The sequence below is a fragment of the Microtus oregoni genome, unplaced genomic scaffold, assembly GCF_018167655.1.
Source record: "Microtus oregoni isolate MIOR12 unplaced genomic scaffold, Mior012 000054F_ref0000373, whole genome shotgun sequence".
Classification (NCBI taxonomy): domain Eukaryota; kingdom Metazoa; phylum Chordata; class Mammalia; order Rodentia; family Cricetidae; genus Microtus; species Microtus oregoni.
This window is the reverse complement of record NW_024543830.1, coordinates 3010634-3034320: the sequence shown is the minus strand read 5'-3', so window position 1 is coordinate 3034320 and position 23687 is coordinate 3010634. Positions and strand designations below refer to the sequence as shown.

Sequence of the window (23687 nt, the reverse complement as noted above, 5' to 3'; positions counted from 1 at the left end):
TTACATTTTTTTTTTGGTTTTTCGAGACAGGGTTTCTCTGTGGTTTTGGAGCCTGTCCTGGAACTAGCTCTTGTAGACCAGGCTGGCCTCGAACTCACAGAGATCCGCCTGCCTCTGCCTCCCGAGTGCTGGGATTAAAGGCGTGCGCCACCACCGCCCGGCTTATACATTACATTTTTTAATGAACTACACAATCACAATATCTTAATCAATAGCAGAAATATGCATATACATATAACAAAATTAACCTTAAATCTCTATCAATAAAGCAAAATCTATACTAATACAAATTATTCATATCTATATCATATCCCCCTTTAAATGTTAAAGAACGTTTATAAACCATATTTGGGAATATGGACGCAGTTTTTTCTCTCCAAACTGCTTCCTGCTGAATGGGGGCATCGTTAATTAGGTCTATCATGGTATAACCTGTGTGCCAGTTTCATCTCAGTTGGCAGTTGAGCGAAGCAATTTTCTGAAGATGTTCACAGCAACCCTTCAGGAGGGCATGGTCCATCATACCATATCAGAATAGAAGAAATGAACAGGGTCTCATCCTCTGTGAAAACAAAACAAGAAACTCCTTTCCAAAGCATCATGTCCTTAGATCCAAATTTCAAAGTCAAGGCATTTTCAAAATATCTATGTTGGATTAATTCAGCAGCATTTATAAACAAATATCTTTTAGCAGCTATTGCTCCTTCTTCAGCATTCAAACAATTCAAACAGAGCATAATAGCATACAGTATCAAAATTATCTGTGTATTTTCCATCTTTGTGTGCTTTATTTTAACTTCGATTTTGTTTATTTTTACTTTTATCTTTTTGCTTTTTGAGACACCTTCTCTGTATACCTTTGACCTAGAATAACTCTGTGGACCAGGCTGTCCTTGAACTCTCAGAGATCTGCCAGTCTCTGCCTCTCAGGCATTGGGATTAAAGGTGTACCCTACTACACCTTGAACTCACAGAGATCTGTTTGTCTCTGCCTTCTAGGCACTGGGATTAAAGGCATGTGCTAACACACCTTGAAGTCACAAAGGTCAATCTCCCTCTGCCTCCCAAGTGTTGGGATTAAAGGTGTGTCCTACCACACCCAACTACTCTTTCTTCCCTTTTTTACTTTTAAGAACTTTAACTTTGGCTGGGCGGTGGTGGCGCACGCCTTTAATCCCAGCACTCGGGGAGGCAGAGGCAGGCGGATCTCTGTGAGTTCGAGGCCAGCCTGGTCTACAGAGCTAGTTCCAGGACAGGCTCCAAAGCCACAGAGAAACCCTGTCTCGAAAAAAACCAAAAAAAAAAAAAAAGAACTTTAACTTTTAGCTTGCATATATTTTTAACACACTGTAAATCATTTAGAAATTTTCTTTGTCCTTGAATTTCTCTTTACTGTATATCTCTCTTTTTCTGACCACATGAGTCTTTAATGTACCAAGCAATATCAGTAGGACTAAAGCCGTGGCTTTGCCGGCTAGATGTAGCCCATTCCTTAGCTTTCTGCCATTCCAGCCTTGTGGCTGAGGTACCGGCCAGAGCCGCATTCAGTGCCACAAGTCTACAGTGTTTCAAGGTCCTTGCCATCAAACAAGCTGCAACAGACAACACTCAAGTCCTCTCTCTGTAGTTGGCCCTCCTGCCTCAAACAGTCAGAGTTTGCCCTGGCAGGACGGCCCAGAAAGCCGGCATTTTAAAAAGCTAAAGCCTTCCCTTTTTTTTTTTTTGTTTAAACAGAAAAAGGGGAAGTGATGTGGGAGTGTCATATATCAATCTGTTGATTTCATTGGTTAAGCAATAAAGAAACTGCTTGACCTTGATAGGTTAAAACATAGGTGGGAGGAGTAAACAACAGAATGCTGGGAGGAAGAGGAAGTGAGCTCAGAGAGACATCATGCTCCCCTCTCCTGGGCTGACGCGAGAGCTCTGCTCTCTGAGGCACAGGCAATGAAGCTCCGACCCAGGATGGACGTTGGCTAGAATCTTTCCCGGTAAGACTGATGCTACACAGATTATTAGAGATGGGTTGATTGGGATATCAGAATTAGCCAGTAAGGGCTAGAGTTAATGGGCCAAGCAGTGTTTAAAAGAATACAGTGTCCATGTAATTATTTTGAGGCATAAACTAGCAGGCGGCCGGGGTCCTGGGGATGCAGCCCCACCACCCCTATTACTACAGAATCCCCCATCCTTCTCTTTGCTCTCCAGCTGTACCCTAATAAAACTGTAAATGGGAGAACTGCCCCCCAAAGCATCTGGAATATGTCCAGTTTATTCTGCACAGAACCAACCTTTGGCTGCAGCTTAGGGTTTATGAGGTTTTGTTTTTTGTTTTGTTTTGTTTTTTATTGTTGTTTTTTATTTTTTCTTTTGATTTTTCTTTCTTTTTTTAATATTTATTTATTTATTTATACAATGTTCTGTCTGTATGCCTGCAGGCCAGAAGAGGGCGCCAGACCTCATTACAGATGGTTGTGAGCCACCATGTGGTTGCCGGAAATTGAACTCAGGACCTTTGGAAGAGCAGGCAATGCTCTTAACCACTGAGCCATCTCTCTAGCCCCCTGATTTTTTTTTCTTTTCTTTTCTTTTTTTTTTCTGGTTTTTTAAGACAGGGTTTCTCTGTAGCTTTGGAACTAGCTCTTGTAAGACCAGGCTGGCTTTGAACTCACAGAGATTCACCTGCCTCTGCCTCCCAAGTGCTGGGATTAAAGGCCTGCGCCATCACCACCCGTCTCTTTTGATTTTTCTTTTTTTTTTAAATATTTATTTATTTATTATACAATATATCCCTTCAGGCCAGAAGAGGGCACCCGACCTCATTACAGCTGGTTGTGAGCCACCATGTGGTTGCTGGGAATTGAACTCAGGACCTTTGGAATAGCAGACAATGCTCTTAACCTCTGAGCCATCTCTCCAGGCCCCTCTTTTGATTTTTCAAGACAGGGTTTCTCTGCAGATTTGGAGCCTACAAAGGTTTAGTTTTTAAGATTTATTTGATTGTGTCTGTGTGAGGGGATGTGTGTGAGTGTAGGTGCGCCAGTCAGCAGTCATGGGAGTTGAGAATCGAAAGTTAGCCCTCTCCAAGAGCAGGAAATGCTCTTAACAGGGAACCACCTCCCTACGACTCTGTCTCTCTCTCTCTCTCTCTCTCTCTCTCTCCCCCTTCCTCTCTCTTTCTTTTCAGACAGAGTTTTTCTATTGCATAGCCCTGGCTATCCTAGAACTCCCTATGTAGACCAGGCTGGCCTCAAACCCAGGGAAACTCCTGCCTCCTGGGTCCTAGGATGAAAGGGCTATATCACCACTCTTAGCCATTGATTTTTTTTCCTTTTGAATTGCTTTATTTTAGGGACATTCTAGTATTTGCTTCTTCTGTTGTTTGAATATTGTACATAATGCAAAAAATCTTAAAAAACAAAGATTGTTACTAATTAGTCCATTTCTTCCTCTGCACATTTCTGCATCTGAGAAACACATTTTAAACAATATATTCGTGGCCAGGTGGTGGTGCTGCATGCCTTTAATCCCAGGATTTGGGAGCAGAGGCAGAGGGATCACCATGTTTGAGGTCAGCCTGGTCTATAGAGCAGGTTCCAGGATAGCCAGAGATACACAGAGAAACCCTGTCTCAAGAAACTAAAGCCAAAAACAAAAAATAAAACAAAAAGAAAAGAGAACTGTATTATGTGTCTGTGTGTGGATGCATATCTGTGTAGGGCCAGTGGAGGCAGAAGAAGGGGTCAGAGTCCCTGAAGCAGGAGTTAGGTTAGAGGTGGCTGTGAGCAGCCCAGCATAGGTGCTGAGAAGTGAATTCGACTCTGAAAGAGCAGCAAGTGCTCTTAAGGCCTGAGCCATCTAGTCAGCCCCTGATTTGACGTGCATTTTCAAAATGCCATAATCAGCCGGGCATGGGGCTGCATGCCTTTAATCACGGCACTTGGATCTTAGTGAATTCCAGGTCAGCCTGATCTACATAGTGAGGTCCAGGCCAGGGCTATGTGGTAAGACCTCACCTTAAAAACAACAACAACAAAACTATTAAATATCTTATTCACATAAAGATAAAATAAATTGGGGGCTAGAGAGATGGCTCAGAGGTTAAGAGCATTGCCTGCTCTTCCAAAGGTCCTGAGTTCAATTCCCAGCAACCACATGGTGGCTCACAACCATCTGTAATGAGGTCTGCTGCCCTCTTCTGGCCTGCAGGCATACACGTAGAAATTGTATACATAATATATATATATTTTCGAGACAGGGTTTCTCCGTAGCTTTTTTGGTTCCTGTCCTGGAACTAGCTCTTGTAGACCAGGCTGGCCTCGAACTCACAGAGATCTGCCTGCCTCTGCCTCCTGAGTGCTGGGATTAAAGGCATGCACCACCACCGCCCGGTATAAATAAATATTTTTTTAAAAAAGATAAAATAAATTTTATTTCAACCAAATTTTTTGTTTGTTTTTATTTTTTTCGAGACAGGGTTTCTCTGTGAAATAGTCCTGGCTGTCCTGGAACTCACTCTGTAGACCAGGCTGGCCTTGAACTCACAGAGATCCACTTGCCTCTGCTTCCCAAGTGCTGGGATTAAAGGCATGCACCACCACCGCCTGGTCCCAACCAGGTTTTAAATATATTTTATAATATTGTTAATAATTATTAAACAATATTTTATAGTGAGAATATTTTTCCTTTTAAAATTTGAATAACAAAGGATGGGGAAAACTAATTATCCTTTGCTGAAATCTGTTGTTCCCCACTATCCTGAGGCCAACTACGAGTACTATGTTTTCTTTTTTCTATGGGGGGGGTGTGGTGTGTATGTTTGCGTGTGTGTGTGTGTGTGTGTGTGCGCGCGCGCGTGTGTGTGTGTGTCCATAGGTTTACGAGGTCTTCCTTGGCCTCTCCCAGCCACCAAACCTGTCCATATTTACATAGGCTGCAGAGATCTGAGCCCTTCTCCTCATGCTCACAAAGGAAGCTCTTTCTCCGCTGAGCTATCCTCCAAACTCTCTTTTTGGTCTTTGAAAAAGCCCTTATTCCCGCCACTGGAGAGACTGAGAGGAAGAGCATAAATTCAAGGCTAACCCGGGCAATCTGGTGAGACTCTGTCTCAAAACAAGAAGGAACAAGAGAGCTGAGGCTGAAACTCGGTATTTAAGCCCTTGGTTATCGCACACAAGGCCCTGGGTTCAATGAAAAAGGAATCATTTGGGCCAGGCATGCTGAAACACAGCCGTACCCTCAGCGCTCAGGAAGCGAGGACAGAAGAATCTGGAGTGCAAGGCCAATCTGAGCTATGCTGCGAGACCCTCATCTGAGAAAGGGGGATAATATACACAAACAGCAGCCACAACAACAAACCGTGAGAGGAGGACTTGGGATCGATGCGAGGCATGTGCTCAGTGCCAGGGTCGCTGCATAGCGTGTGCTCAGTGCTAGGGTCGCTGCGTGGCGTGTGCTCAGTGCTAGGGTCGATGCGTGTCGTGTGCTCAGAGCTAGGGTCGATGTGTGCGTGTGCTCAGTGCTAGGGTCGACGCGTGCGTGTGCTCAGTGCTAGGGTCGCTGCGTGGCGTGTGCTCAGTGCTAGGGTCGATGCCTGGCGTGCGCTCAGTGCCAGGGTCGCTGCATAGCATGTGCTCAGTGCTAGGGTCACTGCGTGGCGTGTGCTCAGAGCTAGGGTCGACGCGTGCGTGTGCTCAGTGCTAGGGTCGATGCGTGGCCTGTGCTCAGTGCCAGAGTGTTTGCCCAGCATGTACAAGGTCCTGACTTCTGTTCCTGGCACTGAGGTTGCAGGTGCAGCAGAGGGGGAGAGAAATAAGGAGTGAAACGTTACTCTTTCTAATGCGCTTCCTTTCAGCATTCAATACAAGATGCAGATAGGTGGACAAATGAAATAATAAGCCGGGCAGTGGTGCGCATGCCTTTAATCCCAGCACCCGGGAGGCAGAGGCAGGCGGATCTCTGTGAGTTCTTGGCCAGACTGGTCTACAAGAACTAGTTCCAGGACAGCCAGGGCTAGATCCAGAGAGACACTGTCTTAGAAAAAGAAGGAAAGGAAAGGAAAAGTCTCTCAGCAAATATGGCAGTGCACATTGGTGACCCCAGCACTTGAGAGGTAGAAGCAGAAGGACCAGAACTAAAGGCCAGCATTAATCCAGCCCAAATTCTAGTGGAGGTCGTGGGTCTCTCATGCATGAGTTTGAGCTGCCTGGGGCAACCAATGACAGACAGGTGTCATTTGATGGAGAGGCGACACACACCACAAAGGAGAAAGCCGGGCTTTGGCTCATCTCTGAGGGGTCTCTGTAGGGGAGCAGAAGTCTGAAGGGAGCTGTTGATACTTTCTGCAAACACTGTCAACATCTGAACTCTTGCCCAAAAGAAACCTTGCCACCCCTCTGAAGCAGGGGGAGGCATTGCCATTCCCAGGGGCCTGAGGCATCCAGCCGAGTTTGTGTCAACAATATGCATTCACTCCAGAGACTTTGTCAGCTCCCCCTTCTTATGCTTGTGATCACAACACTCAAGGGCTGAGACCAGAAGATTACTTCAAGTTCCAGGCCTACTTGGGTTACTTAGTGAGATCCAGTCTTTAAAAAAAAAAAAAATAGCTGGGCAGTGGTGGTGCACCCCTTTCATCCTCAGGAGGCAGCAGGTAGATCTCTGTGAGTTTGCGGCCTACCTGGTCTACAAAGGGAATTCCAGGGCAGGTAGGACAGCACAGAGAAACCCTGTCTCAAAGATAGATAGATAGATAGATAGATAGATAGATAGATAGATAGATGGACACTAAGCTGGAGAGATGCTTGGTGGTTAAGAGGACGAGTTCTGGCTGCTCCTGCAGAGGACGAGGGTTCAGTTCCTGCCACCTCTAACTTCAGTTCCAGAGGATCCATACCGTCTTCTGGCCTCCACAGACACCCTAAACCATCGTCCACTTAGGTGCCTACAGGGGAAATACTCAGAAGCATAACATAAATTAATGTTTAAAATAATAAAAACAGGGGCTGGAGAGATGGCTCAGAGGTTAAGAGCATTGCCTGCTCTTCCAAAGGTCCTGAATTCAATTCCCAGCAACCATATGGTGGCTCACAACCATCTGTAATGGGGGCTGGTGCCCTCTTCTGGCCTGCAGGCATACATGGAAGGAATGCTCTATATACATAATAAATAAATAAATATTAAAAAAATAATAATAATAACAAACTTAAAAAGCTTTCAACAGGCACAGATTACACACCGATGGTATTTAGGAACTCAAGCAGAAGGAACAAGACTCCAAGGTTAGCATCAACTACACAGGGAGTTGGTGTCTAGCCTAGGACACATGAAGGGAGGGGGTTGGATTTCTCCTTGTCAGAAGAACTTTGTTAGGGTTGGTGCACAAGCTTGACTTAGACGGAAGGCAAAGAGTAAGAAGGAAGTAGAAAAGACAGGCAGCATGAGGCAGCCACCAGAACAGCTGGGAGAAATCATTACACTCCAGGGTCCCTTGAGAGCCTTTTCCCACAGGAAGCAGTTCGCTACATCTATCAGGGAAGGTCCTCCTTTGACAGCCCATGCTTTGGTGTCCTTCTCCTAGAGGATGGAGTGGCCGCTGCTGTGTTATTATGGATGATCAGACCTGGGTAATCACAATGTTTACATCGCCGTCCACAGAAAGACTGGTAAGGGTAGAAGTCGGGATGCTAATCATTCCTCCAGGGTCACAGCTCCCTCTCACTTCCACCCGCTGCTGTAGGGACACTCACACTGTCTAGTCCAGACACTGGATAAAATCCGCTTCCTTGTGAGGTTTGGGAGCATTTCAGGGCAAAGATCATGTCTTACTCATTTGTTCATTTCTAAGTCATGACTGGTACCCGGGACCTAGAAGTACTTAATTCTGTTGCTAAGCTCAGAGAACATGGTGACCACAGAGTGAACTGGTGGTTTTAATCTCTACAAAACACACAAACATAGCAAACTCACACATCTGCTCCTGAAGTAGGTGTGGAGCAGGTGCTCTCAGGGGAGTCCTGCAGATGACCAGCAGCAACCTGATCGCACATGCAACCTGCTACAGATGCAAACCTCTGGGGACCAGCAAACCACTCAGCGGCAAAGGCTGTTAAGCCTAAAGACCTATGCGCGAACCCCGCAATGCACATGTTGGAAGGAGAGAACCAATTCCCACGACCTCTACCTGTGTGCCCACAGGCATATGTACACAAAAATAAATAAATAAATATAAATAAATAGCAGTATATCTCCAGACATATACTATGGCATGAGCCTGCACACCCACACACTCACACAAACAAATAAAATGAAAAGAAATGCAAACCTCCGAATTTACAGAACTGATATGGTAGGCCAGGTGTGGTGGCACACACCTTAATCCCAGCACTCGGGAGGCAGAAGCAGGTGGATCTCTGTGGGTTCAAGTCTACACAGTCAGCGAGTTTCAGGACAGCCAGAGCTATGTAGAGATATTCTGTCTCGGGGGGGGGGGGTAAAAAGGTAAAAGGAACAGAAAAGAGAAGGCAAAGCTTTAGCTGTGAGGTCGCAGGCTGGAAATCTGTGTTAACAAGCTTTCTCAGGGCCTCCAATGCTCAGCAGCGCTTGAGAGCCAGTGTTGTAGAGAAATGCTCACGAGGCCTGGGTTCTCTTTCTGCTGGAGCCCAGCAGCTTTCTCACCAACCACAGCAGAATCCCTAAATCCCTCAAAATTCATTCTCCACTGAGTATAACAAGGCATTTGGACGGATGCCTAAGGGCCCTGCTGGTCTAAAGTCTATGAAATACCAGAGGCAGAACGATAGCGAGTAATTTGTTCCACTGACTAGATCCATTCACTTAATCCACAAGTGTTCATATACAGTGTTCTGTGCATGCAATCAGTTCATGACAGAAAATTACTTTTTAACAATAATAATAACAACAACAAAACCCTGCAGGTTTGGAGAGGTGGCTCCGTGGTTAAGAGCACTTGGCTGTTCTTCCAGAGGACCTGAGGTTCAATTTCCAGCAACCACATGGCAGCTCACAACTGTCTGTAACTCCTGTTCCAGAAAATTCTACACCCTCCCACAGACATATATGCAGGCAAAACACCAATGTACATAAAATACAAATAAATTATTTATACATATATGTACACACACACACACATATATATGGTTTTTTGAGACAGGGTTTCTCTATAGCTTTTGGAGCCTGTCCTGGAACTAGCTCTTGTAGACCAGGCTGGCCTCGAACTCACAGAGATCTGCCTGCCTCTGCCTCCCAAGTGCTGGGACTAAAGGTGTGCGCCACCACCGCCTGGCTGATATATATATATACATATAATACACACACATATAAACCTGCAATATTTCTGATGACAAACTGACCAGCTCTCTGTCCACAAGACTCTCTCATCGGACATCTATTGGATTGGAAAACTGTGAGAATGGCCCAGAGGACTCCGATCACCTGTTCCTCAGTGACTTTTATTTATGAACACTTTTGTGCTTGCTGAAGGGGCTTCAGGCCTGAGCAGTCAGAAGACAAGTGTGTAATACTAAAGTGACGACTATCAAATTAGAATGCTTGTACCTCCATTACATCATCTCACCAACGTTATTAGCGTTTCTTTTTGTTTGTTTCTGTTCTGAGCTTTTCTAGAAAATCTAATTCCATTTAATCCATCTCCTTGACTATTATTGTCTTTTTGTTTTTTAAATATTTATTTATTTATTATATATACACAATATTATGGCCATAAGAGGGCACCAGATCTCATCTGAGATGGCACCAGATCTCATTACAGATGGTTGTGAGCCACCATGTGGTTGCTGGGAATTGAACTCAGGACCTTTGGAAGAGCAGGCAATGCTCTTAACCTCTGAGCCATCTCTCCAGCCCGACTATTATTGTCTTAACGCCTTCCTTTATTGAACTTCCTTGTCCCCCTACCAGGCAAACTTAGGGCCTAGAGTGGGTTTGCTATAGGAGCTTTCTAAAGCAGTGAGTTTAGATATTTAAGAAAGGACAAACAAAAAGTCCCCACGTTGGAACACTTTTGATCTGACATTCACATTTCGCTGCTTTGCAAGGACGGGAGATGGCGCCGTAGGGCAGTGGAATGTCTCGGGCTTGGAGGGCTTTGGGCCAGGTGCAGGGCGAGAACAGGGCTTGGGAGCCAGAAGGGCAAAACCTAAACAAAGACTCGGGAGTTTGAGAAGAAACCACCCGGAGGAGGTCGTACAACTCAGCCACCTTTTCTTCTTTCTTCTCTTTTCCTGTCCCTTCTCACATATCAGTCCCTTTGCACCTTACTTCGAATCAACACAGGTAGAAAGCAACGTGTTCAGAACAACGGCGGAGACCCAAACAAAAAGTCAAGCCGGCGGAGGGCAGTTCTTTCTCCCTCTCCTAGAAACCAGCCTTTGTTCATCTGGGGGAATCGGAACTCCAGGAGAGGCTGCTTGTTCGGGGAGTCGAAGTGTTGACTAGGGGCTGAGATTTCTTTCGTGAAGCAATGTTCAGTCGTGTAGGCAAAGTCCCCAAATGCCCAGCACCTACTGCTGTCCAGAAGGAACCCCACGTTTTAAAAATTAAAATTTCATAGAGAAGCCAGGAGGTGGCGCCAGGCGAGACTCACTTCCTGCCGGCGACGCTAAATCTCAGTCGCAGATGCTCCAGGGGAGTTTTGGCCGGACCGGGTCATTCTATCCCAAGCTCTTCTTTCCTACCTTGTGAAACATGCATCCGTTCTCCCTCCCCCACCTCACCTCCCGTGCCTCCTATTAATTTCCCTGATTCCAAAGAAGTCTTAACTTACATTTTACATCTCTTATTCTTCCTAGATGGGATGGATGAAGCTTTGGAGGTACTTCAAGACGGAAACTTTTCTGCAGGGGGTGAAGAATTTGTAAAGCGGTAGAAGTATTAAAAAAAAAAAAAGAATTACATCCAAAACAAAAGAAAACATAACCTTGCTCTGAAGCTCAGTCACGGGACAGAAAAGCGCTCGAAGCTCCTGTCTCCGCAAGAGTGATGACCCAGCACATGCATTATTCTGTTCGCTTGGCTTTTATCCTGTGCCCTTGTTTGGCTTCTGCTCCCTTTGTTTTGGCTATTTATTGCTACTTGTTGGGAGCAAGGAGGGCAGAAAGACCTCAGTAGGTGCATGCCCTAGGCTAGTGAGTGAAAGGTACGGAGGAGAGATTTCACCACCCAGCTTCAAACTATCTGTGTTTTTTACACTCTCTAATGAGGGACTTAGGATGTACATTCCGATCGGGATTTCTAGTCCCGTGGGGGAGCGCGCAACAGCGCACATTCCTGAGACGCCACGCAGCCTCTGTGCTCCACTGGCTAACTCCACGGTGGCAGGTTTCACTTGTCCCATTGGGCCTACGGCGACCCTTTGTTGGGTGGGCGGGAAGCCCCTGGACTCTCACCCCGCTGGTCACATGGCCTCTCTGGCCCCTCCCCTCTCTTTCTCTGGAGTCCGCCTTTTTCTCATGGTGACAGTAATTGTTTCCCCAGTCACCCGTCGCCCCTCCTGCCCAGGCCTCTCTGTTAGGGGTCAGTGTCCTCTTCAGTGACAAAAGGCGCCCTAGATCTGGGCTCCCCGGGGAGAGAGGTGGCTGGGTCTGGTACTTAGAATGCTGTCTCTCCCTGGTGCTGTGACAACCCCTCCCCCGCTGTGCACACAAATGGGCTTTATACGGCAAACAAAACTGCACCCCCACCCCAGGCTACACAGGCACGTGGACCTAAGCCTCACCAAGGGGGGGGGGGGAGAGGTGGCGACAGGCACCGGAGAAAGACAGCACGGAAGACTAAGGTTCTTCTCGCTCGCCCCACTTCTTCATCTCCGCAATCCAGATTTTTTAAACTTTGACTTCCCAGTTCCCACCTGCGTCCTGAGCCCCCAACTTCTGTTCTTCTAGCTCCCAAGTATGAATCCTTTCTGGTTGGAAACAGGTTCCCCACCAGCTGGTCCACACCACCCAGGGGTGTGCGCCTCAGGCAGGCGAATGAGAGAGAACACAGTGTCCCGGGGGAGAGAGAGGTACGAAACCCCCCTTCTCTGCCCGAGAGTTCCTGGGGACACCCATCTCGGCAGAGCAAATGGCCAAGGAAGAGCTCACTTCAGCTGGGTTCCTGAGCCAAGGCCAGGACGCCGGGCTCCGCAGGACCATCCTGCTCGCCTAATCCGCTATTTAAGGAGCTGCTCGCCTGCAGCCCGGGAGCCACCCCCCTCCTCACGTACACCGGTTTAGAGCCACCTTAAAAGCGGGAGGCTACTGTGAAGTTGCTGGCCAGTAAGTGGTGTAGAGACTACGGAGGACGAACAGAGACAGCAGAGAGAGAAACAGAGAGGGAGAGGGAGAGGGAGAGAGAGAGAGAGAGAGAGAGGAAATTGATCCACAAGTTCGTTCTAACCTGAGGAAAGTCAAATCCCTGGAAGCCCGCAGAGACAAGAGGAAAAGATACAGACGCCAGAAACTCCTCTCTCTCTCCCTCACCACCTAAATCTTGCTCCAAAATTCCTGGTCCCCTGTGTGGCCTTGTGGAGATAATATGTTGTTCTTCGCTCTCCTGTTAAAGGTGACTTGGATCCTGGCTACAGACGGGGGTAGGTACGACTGTGCTAATGTCCATGCCATGTGTACTTAAGTGGGGGAGGAGAGGTGTAAAGGGACACTTGGGGGCTGGGGACAAAAGGCAGGATGGTTGGGGAGCGTAGTGTAAGAGTGTGGAGGAGATCCCTCCCATTCTTTGCCTTTTCCTCTCAAGCCCAGCTATGACTGCTATTGCTGTGGCAGGAGAGAACTAGCCGGGGCCAGTGTGTGAATGCTCACACGTGTGGGCACCTCTCTCTCCGTGCCAGGCCGCTACAGCTAGCTCTCTGAAGTTCTTTCCCTACTGCCCTAGTCTCAGGCAGCCCTCCTGCCCTCTTTGTTCCTGCACTCTGCTGGTTAGGGAGAGCGGGGCTGGGAACACACACGCGCGCGCGCACACACACACACTCACACGCACACGCGCGCGCACACACACACACACACACACACACACGCAAGGGTGTCTGATTCCCCGCTGATCAGATGATAATCCCACCACCTGCCAAGGTGTACAGAGAAACTAACCAATTGGTCCATTCAAACACAATGATCGAGTTAGTCACTAGCCCTCTACAGTGTACTTTCAGGAGTGGGAGAGAGAGGGAAAGACTGGAAATGGTGTTCCTAGAGTCAAGGGATGCCTCGGGGATTCCCACACCTTTTTGTGTTGATGTTGTTGTTTGTTTGTTTTGTTTTTGAGACAAGGTCTCATGCAGCCAGACGTGTCTCCAACTCACTATGCAGCTGAGTTAGTCTCGCTTCTACCTCCAGTCTGCAGCATTGTGCGTGGCCGCTACCAGCTTCTCCGCTTCCCATGCCTCATTGAGTATCCAGCACATAGTAGGAGAGGGATTAAGGTTTGCTGGAAGAACTAAGCGGGAAGAGTATCTAGAAAGCAAGAGGAGGCAGGAAGCAGATGAGACCAAGGGAACCAAATGAAAAAGGAGAGCTAAAGATCCCTTCTGAGAAGAAACAGGGGAAGAGGAGAAACAGATATTAGAATCAGCCCAGAGCCTTTAACAGGGAGAGCAGGACATCTTCACTAAACCAAGAACTCTAGCTTTGTAGTATCCCACAGAGATGGAAAATGAGAGAAAGCCTCCAACCCCACTTGGGCTTATGGGGGGCGGTATTTTTGTTTTTGTGTTGTTTTTAAGACAGGGTTTCTCTGTGTAGACCTGACTGTCCTGGAACTAACTTGGTAGACCAGGCTGGCCTGGAATTCCCAGAGATCCACCTGTCTCTGCTTCCAAGTGCTGGGATTAAAGGCGTGCATGCACCTTGAGCTATTTTGCAGAGGCCCTTGAGCTGAGGAATGGGCCAGATGGAAAGACCAAGGGTGAGAGCCAAAGCCTCTTCCGAGTCTGAGCAGTTGAAAGAATAATAGAAACGTTGGGCATTGGACCACATGCTTGTGATCCTAGCGCTCAGGAGGCTGCGGCAGGGTTGCCACAAATTTGGGGTCAGCCTGAACCACAGAAAGAATACTGGGCCAGTATGGACCACATAGCAAAACCCTGCCCCAAACAAACAAGATAAATAAAGAACTAATAAGGATAAAAAGGAATTTAGGATTTTTCCCCCCAGTTTCTAGATTTAAGTAGTACAAGCCAATCTACAATTAGACTCCCTTTCCTCCTCAAAGCAGGTTAGCCATGGGGGTAGTTAGATCCAGACTCCCCCAGCTTCTTGGCTAGAGGCTGAACGGCATGAGAGCCCGACATGTGACCAGCCTGGCAGCTCTCCTCTCTACACACAATGCTTCACTTTCTTCCTGTCCTTGCCAGCCTGACTGCCTTTGCCCACCCACCACCCTCAACCTAGAATAGAGCCTTCCCTGACTCCTGCCTCTCTGTGCCATCTGAGAGTGCAGGAGCTGAGGGGCAAGGCCGTGGGCAACTCTCCTGCAGAGCCAGTCAGACCAGAAAGGAAGAATTAAAATTTTCATAGAAAGTTATATGCTTTTGCTCATGCAGTGGCGCACCCAGGCAAAGGACTGATAGCCCTCCTGTCGTCAGCAGCGCTGCTGGACGTTGTTCCGTCTGTCCTCTTTTGTTCTCTATCCTTCCAGCCCTCTGCCCACACCCTTACCCTACTCCACCCCGATCTTCTAAGAGTTACACTAACTTGGCTCCAGCTGGAGAAAAGCTAAGGGTTGGGCCGCCTGCACGTTTGGATCCAGGTTAATTTTAGTCTCCTGGCTTTATCTCTTTCCATGGCTCCTCCCTCTCTACTCATTAACCACGGGCACAGCCTGGCCAGTTATTTTAAACAGGACCCCCGACCTTTCCACCAACATGCACAGTTTCATGACTTCCCTTGGGAACTGCTAGAGTGGGGGTGTGGGGAAGCAGAAGGGGGGGGGGCGCGGGAGGGAGAGGACACTGCTCCAGGCTGCTCTGGCCGCAGCCCAAATCACTGTCTTACAGGTCACCACTGGACGTATGAAGGTGAGAGCAGAACTCCCGGCCGCCTGGCACTCCTTTCGCCCTGGGACACCCCCCCCCCCCCCATCACCTGACATGAAGACTTCCTGGGGAGGAAGAGCTTTCCTTGAGCTTCAGACGCTAGCCCCTCTTCTTCTGCATTGCACACACAGACACACGCCCTGGGTTTATACATGTGGCTGCTAGACCCTGCACTAGGCATTAAAAAAAAAAAAAAAATCCCACGTCTGCTGATTCAGCAGAAAAGCCCACGAGTCCTCCGCAAATCTGTGTGGAAATGAAGAAGAGTGGGTGGGGAGAGGCACGATGCGCTCAGCGGCCATTCTTCTGGCTCTTCCTCCCCAGCAGTCCTACCCCCAACCGTCTCTGAAACCCGAGGTCAGGAGGAAGAGCTGGCAGGATCCTGTGACACTGCTGACAGGGGAACTCAATCCCTTTGAACTTCTCTAGCTGGAGTCAAGGCAAGGTCCATGTGAGAGTAAGGAGTGAAGGACAGAAAGGATATCTGAACCCCAAGACTACTTGATAGGGATCCCCAGAGATACTTCATCTGTTTAGGGTCAGTGGTCCCCTCCGATTCTGCTTCACCGGGTGTTCAGGCTTTCTGTCTATTTCCCCTCACTGTGCTTCACTGTTCTCAAACTACAGGTAAGTGAAAGCTACCCCTGCACACGCGCGCGAGCACACACACACACACACACACACACACACACACACACTGATTAGGGTAGCTGGAGAATCACCCCCTGCCTCTGGGGCGGAGAGGGGCGCTGCAGCCTAGAGGGCTGTGGGCACTCCCACCTCACCCTGCCCCAGCCAACTGGGTGGCGAGAAGTGGATTTCTGCTTCCACTGTAATGTGTATGGGGTCAGGGGTTACTAAAGGGAGGTTGGGGCTGTGGGGCTGGACATGGACCCATGGTAACTTACCCCTCCCCCAGGCCCACATGGTCAGGACCACTGGCCAACCTCTTACCCTGAGTGTGGAGGCGATGCCCAGTCCCCCATCAACATTCAAACAGACAGTGTGATATTTGATCCTGATCTGCCTGCTGTACAGCCCCATGGATATGACCAGCCTGGTACTGAGCCTTTGGATCTACACAATAATGGCCATACAGGTAAAAGACTCTACTCCAAGTAACTGCAGCTTCCAGTTCAGACCTTAAAAGAGCCAGAGGAAACAAACAACTAACACACAAGATCTCAGAGTACTCCATTAATAAATGTGGACAAATGAGGTTCAGAGCCGGGCGATGGTGGTGCAGGCCTTTAATCCCAGCACTTGGGAGGTAAAGACAGAGGCAGATGGATCTCTCTGAGTTCAAGGCCAGCCTGATCTACCTAGCGAGTTCCAGGACAGCCAAGGCTACACAGAGAAACCCTGTCTCAAACAGAGATTCGGGCTCTTGCAGCTAAGGTGGGATTGAATGTCTATGGTCAAGTTCAATGTGTAGGTTAGTGTCACAGCACTGAGAGGCCACTGTGGTAGAAAAGCCACAACCTAGGAGAGATTCTGGAAGGGAGAAGGAAGAGGAGAGCCAAGTGTCCCAGGTGGTGGCCAGTCGGGGTGGGAACTGCCCCCTTTCCCCCACAATCCCTACCTCTTTCCTCACAGTGCAGCTCTCCCTGCCCTCTACCCTGCACCTGGGCGGACTGCCCCGGAAATACACAGCAGCCCAGCTCCACCTGCACTGGGGTCAGAAAGGATCCCAAGAGGGCTCTGAGCACCAGATCAACAGCGAAGCCACGGTGGCAGAGGTACCGACTAGAATACAGGATGCAGTTCATCTTGGAGAACGGATGGATGTGAACCCTTGAAAAGTTGTATTGAAGGGACAAGGCAAAGCTTTGGGGGCAGAGACTCAGACTGGGGGACTGAGGTAGTGACCAAGGTCAAAGCCCTGGACAGAATGAAGACATGTGAAGGAACTCATGCCCGTCTCCCTCCCCACAGCTCCACGTGGTCCATTATGACTCGGAGTCCTATGGCAGTCTGAGAGAGGCTGCTCAGAAGCCTCAGGGCCTGGCTGTCCTAGGCATCTTAATTGAGGTCAGTAACCCCTAACTCCTCTCAGCTCTCTGCTCACATTCCTCAGGCCTGTTCTGTTGGTGCACTCTTACTCCAAACACATGATTCTGCTGCATCTCTAGCGTACACTCCTCCACAGGTGGGCGAGGCTGAGAACCCAGCTTACCGTCACATTCTGAGTCATCTGCACGAAATAAGGCATAAAGGTGAGCCCGAAAACTCTTAGTAAGAATTTAACTGCAGCCGGGCGCTGGTGGTGCACACCTTCAATCCCAGCACTCCAGAGGCAGAGGTGGGCATATCTCTGTGAGTTAGAGGCCACCCTGGTCTACAGGACAGCCAGGACTGTTTCACAGAGAAGCCTTGTCAGACAGAGAGTGGTAGCACATGCTTTAAATCCCAGCACTCAGGAGGCAGAGGCAGGCAGCTCTCTGTGAGTTCGAGAACAACCTGGTCTATGAGAGCTAGTTCTAGGACAGATAGGACTGTTACACAGAGAAACCCTGTCTCAAAAAAACATAAACAAAACAATTCAACCGCAGAGAAGCTTGGGGAGGAGCAGGGAGTTGTGCACTCTGCCCAGAGGAACCCTGTGCAGAGCGGCTAACACTTGCTCTGCTCTCCGTAGACCAGATAACCTCAGTGCCCCCCTTCAATGTGAGAGAGCTGCTCCCCCAACAGCTGGAGCAGTTCTTCCGGTACAACGGCTCACTCACGACCCCACCCTGCTACCAGAGTGTCCTCTGGACAGTCTTCCACAGAAGGGCCCAGATTTCAGTGGAACAGGTGAGTGCTGGAGAAGCTAAGAGCGGCTTTAACTCAGACCCTTGCCCAGGCCCCAGAGTGACTTCTACTCCTGCTCCTCAGTTAGATAAGCTTCAGGGGACGCTGTTCTCTACGGAAGAGGAGCCACTTGCGCCCCTCATACAGAACTACAGAATCCCCCAGCCTCTCAACCAGCGGACCATCTTTGCTTCCTTCGTCCAAGGTGACTGGCAGGGCTCGGAAGAGAGGGGAAACTGAGGAACTCAAGAGGCATGGAATAGTCAAGCCCTAGGCAGGAAAAGGCCAAGGGTGGATTCCCACTTCCTTAGACTGGGAACCACTCCTAGCCATGGATGCCCAGAGGTCATTTTCCAGGTGTGGGAGCAGGGCTCCCAAACAGGAAGATGTTCTGAAACTCCCCTAACCAAGTTTTCTTCCTCTACAGCGGGACCATTGTATACCACAGGTAAGATGGCCCTGTAGGGAACCGTGAAGGGGGTGTGGATTCCAGCACCTGTTAGACTAGACTAACAACTTTGTGTCCCCCCCAGGTGAGATGCTGGGCCTAGGTGTGGGAATCTTGGCTGGATGTCTCTGCCTTCTGCTGGCTGTTTATTTCATTGCTCAAAAAATTAGGTAAGATCCTACTTTCTATCCCTGAAGTAGTTTATTTTCTATTAAAAGAGTATTCTCAGAGACTGGGCAGTGGTGGTGCACACCTTTAATCCCAGCATTTTGGGAGGCAGAGGCAGGCCGATCTCTGAGTTTGAAGCCAGCATGGTCTACAGAATGAGTTCCAGGAAAGCCTGAAATACACAGAGAAACCCCGTCTCGAAAAAACAAACCAAAAAAAAAAAAAAAAAAACGAAAACAAACAAAAAATGCATTCTCAGCCAGGCACGGTGGTATACACCTTTAATCCCAACACTTGGGAGGCAGAAGCAGGAAGATCTCTGAGTTCAAGGCCAACCTGGTCTACACAGAGTGAGATTCAAGACAGCCAGAGCCTCATAGAGATACCCCCCCTCAAAAAAATTCTCTGGGGAGGCAGCTCAGCTGGTGGAGTGCTTGCCTGGCATGCACAGTCCTGGGTTTGATCCCTAGCACCACATAAACCTGGCATGCTGGCACACACTTGTAATCCCAATACTCAGGAGGTGGAGAAAGTTTAAGGTCATATTCAGATACTTATTGAGTTGTTTTTAAAAAGTGTTTCCTGTCCTACTCTAACCTTCACTTACAACACTAGTCACTTCCATGAACCACTGCTTCCCCTTCCAGGAAGAAGAGGCTAGGAAACAGGAAGAGTGTGGCCTTCACTTCGGCACGGGCTACCACAGAGGCATAAACCCCCTCATACCCATCAAGGGTCTCTCTAAGGGCATGCAGGGGCTGGACTAGAAGTAGCAGGCAGACACGTGTCCTTCTCCATACCAACTCTGCACACATACGCCAGAGAAGCAAGGACCCAGGGCTTCAAGGAAGAGCGGAGTCTCTGGCCTTCCAAAGCACGTAGGTCAGGAGATCCCTGCTTTAACAGGCAGCTATGAAGAAGCTGAAATGTGCCCTGATGTCCCTCACCTCACACCTTCATGGCCCCTCCCCTAGACACACCTAGATACATGTCTAGGAAAAAGCTGCTGCTGTGAGTTTAGTTATTTTTTTTTTTGCTCAATATATGTTTGAAAACCTTACTTCTGGTTGTCTTTTGTGCCTTTCAAGGGTGGGAGAGTTCCTCTGTCCTCTGGGTGGCCGAGACAGACATAGAGAAAAAGAAAACTGGGGGATTAACTCCTTGTACCCTCTTCCTGGACAGGGGCACTCTACTTCTGGGAAAGCCAACTCAGTTCCACCGGTGCCTCTGATATCACACCTAAGCTGCCATCAGTGAACACTGTTGTCAGGCTAGACAGGAGGATGGACAGAAGCCACCAAGGGCTGGAAATCTCAATCCATTATCCCCTCTCTTAAAAGCCAAGTTCCCCCACAATTATAAAGTCCTTTTTATTAGTCAAAATCACAATCACCTTGATTAAAAGGATGGGACATCCCACCCTCGGCATAAAAATGGTACAGTGGTAGAAACCCTCCCAGCCCTCCCACAGCCCAGTTAAAAACTAGAAAAATGTCTGCCCGCTTGGCCTGCGATGCCATGGTAGCCTGACTCCTCCAGGGGCACTGCCATGGAGTGGGCCAACCCCACAATACCCTCCACTTCACCTTGGGGAGAGGAGGGGTGCTGATGGTCACGGACGTTAAAACATGAGTTCCAGTGGTACCAGTTCCCAAACATGCACTTCCTTCCTTTTCCCCAGGGCCTGGGACCAAGGGGGAAATGGGATAGAAATGAGCCATGATCAGCAGTTTCAGGAGCAAAAATACAGCCCAAGGAGGTTAGGAGGCTCCCAATAGACCTCCTCACTCCCCCGACTTTAAAAAAAAAAGGCATTTCTGGGGTCTTTATCATACCAAAAATGGTTCTTTTCAGACCTGAGAAAAAGACCAAGATGTCCAGTCTGGGCAGTAGATACTGGAGACCTAAACTCATCTCCCTTGAGCCTCTAGTAACTTCATCACCCGGGCCACAGCTAACCTAGGTCCCTTTTCTTGGCAACCTGCACTGTCCAGAACTGGAGATGGAGAAATACAGGACGAGGAGATCGGGAGGGTACCCCAGGCCCAGGGGTCCCCCCCATGTTCCCTCAGTCCTCGGGTGGGATGCGCAGGGCAGAATACACCATCACCCGACTGTCCTCCTGCCGTCGGCCTGCAGAGGGGAAGCGGGGTGAGTCATGGGCAGGGTGAGAGCAGAGCACTGACACATGGGGAGACCTGGACAAGGGGCTCCCCAGGTGGTGGGGAGTAATGCAGATTCAAACCCACCAGTCCCTGACGGGCTGCACCCAGGCTGCTCCTGAGAAAGCTTAGAGACTACAGGTCACGAATGGACAACACCAAACCCGGAAGGTAGCGGGACACATCAGCGAGGAGACGGAGGATGTGGGCAATGGACCCGGGCTGGGGCTGGGTTCAGTCATGGGCAGTGGACAGGCAGATGGGAGCTGTCAGGCGATCAGTCCAGGTAGTCAGTCCTTACACGAAAGGCTGCGCTGGATACTTCGGAGGGAGCCTCCAGCTGTGATGAACGCCCAGAGCCCCATGGAAACAGTGACTGCGTAGATGGGCAGCAGGCTGGCCTCATACCAGGGGTTCAGGAATGTCTGGGAACGAGGATAGAAAAGAGATTAGATTCTCCCCGCACCTAACCCCAACATTCATTTTGTGCCTCTGACCGAACCTCCCCCAGACATTCTGGAGCTAAGGGAGCTTTTGATTTTAGATTCCTCAAAGGTTTCAGCTCCTCCTAGCCACCTCAGGTCATCTGCATTGGTCTGACTCAGCATGCAGGCTCCTCCCCAGAACAGGTGGCCTAATTGATGCTGAGGTGACAGGACCTTTAAGGCTCACCTTTCTGCCTCCACCCAACGTAAGTTAACTGTAAGTTAACGACGTGAAGTGAGAACACATAACCCAGCCCATTCACTCTGAAATGCTTCTCCCTGACTCAGGCCCCTAGCTCCAACTCACCAGTCCTGATGTCAGCAGGTGACTCCCGACTACCAGGCCCACAGCCCAGTACCGTCTCCTCTCACAGGCATCAAAGAATACAACTCCCCAAAAGGTATGGAGCAGGATAATGGCTGCTGTCAGAAAGGCTGCAAGGAGGGAGATGGGGAGGAGATGCATCCCTGACCTTCTCCCAGTCTCCTGAGATGCTGAGCCAGAGGAGCTTCCCAGGGAAGGTCAGATGGGGCTGGGGATGGACAGGGCATAAAGGCGAGGTTAGAGGGGAGCCTTACCTGAAGTCAGGAAGTAATAGGGTGAGTCGCCATGGATCCCAACCACACCTGGCCCAAGGGCATCGGCCAAAATATTGATAACAGAGAAGACACCACTGATGATACCGAAGGACAGACCAGAAACTGGGGGGAGGGAGGCGCTCATCAACGTCCAAGGCTACCACAGCACTTCTACCAGCACCTCTCCCGTGCCCAGTGAGAACCACCATACCTACTCTCCCTCCAGACTCCACACTGCCTCTCCTTGGATGTCAAGGATGAAGAGAAACACTTAGCACATTACCCTGAAGGGGAGGAGGGGGTGATCAACTCCCTCCTCTGGTCCCTCTCCCTTGGCTCACCATAAGCCATCTGACGGATGGAGATGGGCGATCTTCCGTCCTCACTCAGTGATGCTAAGCCCTCACCTGCCTTCCTGGGATAAGAGAGAGGAAATATAAGAGAGGGCAGGGATGTTCTTTTCCCTCCAAGATCCTCCCTTGAACGCCCCTTATTCCAACTACCACCCAAGGGCTGGCCCACTTCCCACAATGCACACCACTGTCCCCTCTCCCTTCCAGACCACCCCGGTCCTTACTTAAGGAGCTTGTAGTAGGCAAAGCGGAACACTTCCTGTAGAAGGACAGAAACAGCAGCACCAAAAATCAGGAGGCCATACTGGAGCCGGGCATCTGACCGGTCTGTCACATGGACCAAGATGAACCAGACCACAGAGGCCAAGAGCAGGGAGACCAGCCAGAAAAAGGCTCTGAGGAAACACAAGGACAATGAGAGGCAAGTATAGGGGCAGCCAGAAAAATCAAGGAGGGAACCAGCCAAGGCTGCAGCATGAAAAGTGGAAGGTAGACTTCCGGATGGTCAGGGAGACAGGGACCAGGTAGGATAAGTGTCTCCACCAACAGAATCATCTGTAGGAATCTGCAAGCAGCAGAGGGGAAAAAATCTGGTCAGAGTCTTCAGTGAGATGAGAGAAAGTGTACGCCGGCACGGGCGGACGGGCAGGGTATCCATTCCTGGGTCCTGGCTAGCCGAGGTCAGCACAGCCCCCTCACTACTCTCAGCCTTGGGCCTTCTCTGGCGCTGCCGAGAAGACTACAGGAGGAATCTATGAAATCCCTGGAAGGCGGAAGTCGACTGCGGAAAATCGCCTAGACCACGATTTGACCCTGTCCAACCTTTTCCTACTTCTGTCCCCCAACTCAGGCTCCCATGCTCGCCCCAGTTCCTCCAGCTCTTTCCGCATCATTTTCTCTACGGTTGGCCCCGTCTCCACCACTCGCTACTCACCCCGCGACCAGGATGATAACCCGAAGCGGGTCTCCAGCCACAGTGATCAGGAAAAGAGCGAACGCTGGGCCGAACGCGACGAAGGTGCACCCGAAAAACACAGCAGCCCCCATGACTGGGCAGCTGGGGGCGGGAGGGAGCCCCGGCCAAGGGAGGCGAAAGGGAGCAGCGCGCTGGGGGGGAGTCCGTGTGGGGCGGCGACGCAACCCCACGAGGGGCGCGGTGCAATGTCACCCCCAGACCCCGGGGAAGGGGAAGGGGGGGCACCGAAACCCCGGACGAAGGTCCGCCCGACCTCGTCTACGGAAGCCGAAGAGGGAACAACCCCCGGTCGCTGCCCCATGGCCACCTCCCATCTAATCCCCACCCCCGGAAGGCCAATGAATACTTGATGGGGAGGAACTGCAGAGGCGGGGTCGTGGCAGCACGGCCTTCTGGGAGTTGTAGTCTGTCAATCCTCTGAGCCCTCCACTTGGTACTGGGAGTGGCTCCAGAAGAGTGGGTCGGGACTGGGCCCAATCAGGGCAAGGATTCCTGGGTTCGTTTGTGCCTGGTTTCTTTTCATTACTCTGTGGAGAAGAGTAATAACAACCATACCTATTTCTAGAAGAGCTTTGGCGGGGAAAGATCCTGTTTGAATCTAGAGACAAATATAAAAAAACAGCCCAGGATAGGGATTGTAAGAAGATAGGGATGGGCATTGT

General features: G+C 49.7%; 2 protein-coding genes across 4 annotated transcripts; one reads left to right on the top strand and one right to left on the bottom strand.

Annotated features, from left to right (window-relative positions):
- The first annotated feature begins 12085 nt into the window (after positions 1-12085).
- On the top strand, positions 12086-19524 carry LOC121437922 (carbonic anhydrase 14-like). Of its 3 annotated transcripts, XM_041638052.1 has the most exons (12): positions 12086-12293; positions 12440-12607; positions 15023-15043; positions 15981-16160; positions 16658-16800; positions 16997-17092; positions 17211-17277; positions 17700-17857; positions 17939-18059; positions 18282-18302; positions 18388-18472; positions 19118-19524. In XM_041638052.1, exons 2-12 carry the CDS (start codon positions 12553-12555, stop codon positions 19182-19184), a joined length of 1014 nt encoding a protein of 337 aa, XP_041493986.1. In that variant the 5' UTR covers positions 12086-12293; positions 12440-12552; the 3' UTR covers positions 19185-19524. The 3 variants fall into 3 exon arrangements, with proteins under 3 accessions (XP_041493986.1, XP_041493987.1, XP_041493988.1); XM_041638053.1 differs by lacking the exons at positions 12086-12293; positions 15023-15043 and having other exon boundaries at positions 12301-12607; XM_041638054.1 differs by lacking the exons at positions 12086-12293; positions 16997-17092 and having other exon boundaries at positions 12301-12607; positions 17139-17277.
- Positions 19525-19917: 393 nt separating this feature from the next.
- Positions 19918-23341, bottom strand: LOC121437923 (gamma-secretase subunit APH-1A-like). Its single transcript, XM_041638055.1, has 7 exons — positions 22984-23341; positions 22274-22444; positions 22038-22111; positions 21697-21819; positions 21425-21552; positions 20934-21057; positions 19918-20603 (listed from the first exon to the last, which is right to left on the bottom strand). Exons 1-7 carry the CDS (start codon positions 23094-23096, stop codon positions 20539-20541), a joined length of 798 nt encoding a protein of 265 aa, XP_041493989.1. The 5' UTR covers positions 23097-23341; the 3' UTR covers positions 19918-20538.
- Between the last annotated feature and the right edge of the window lie 346 nt (positions 23342-23687).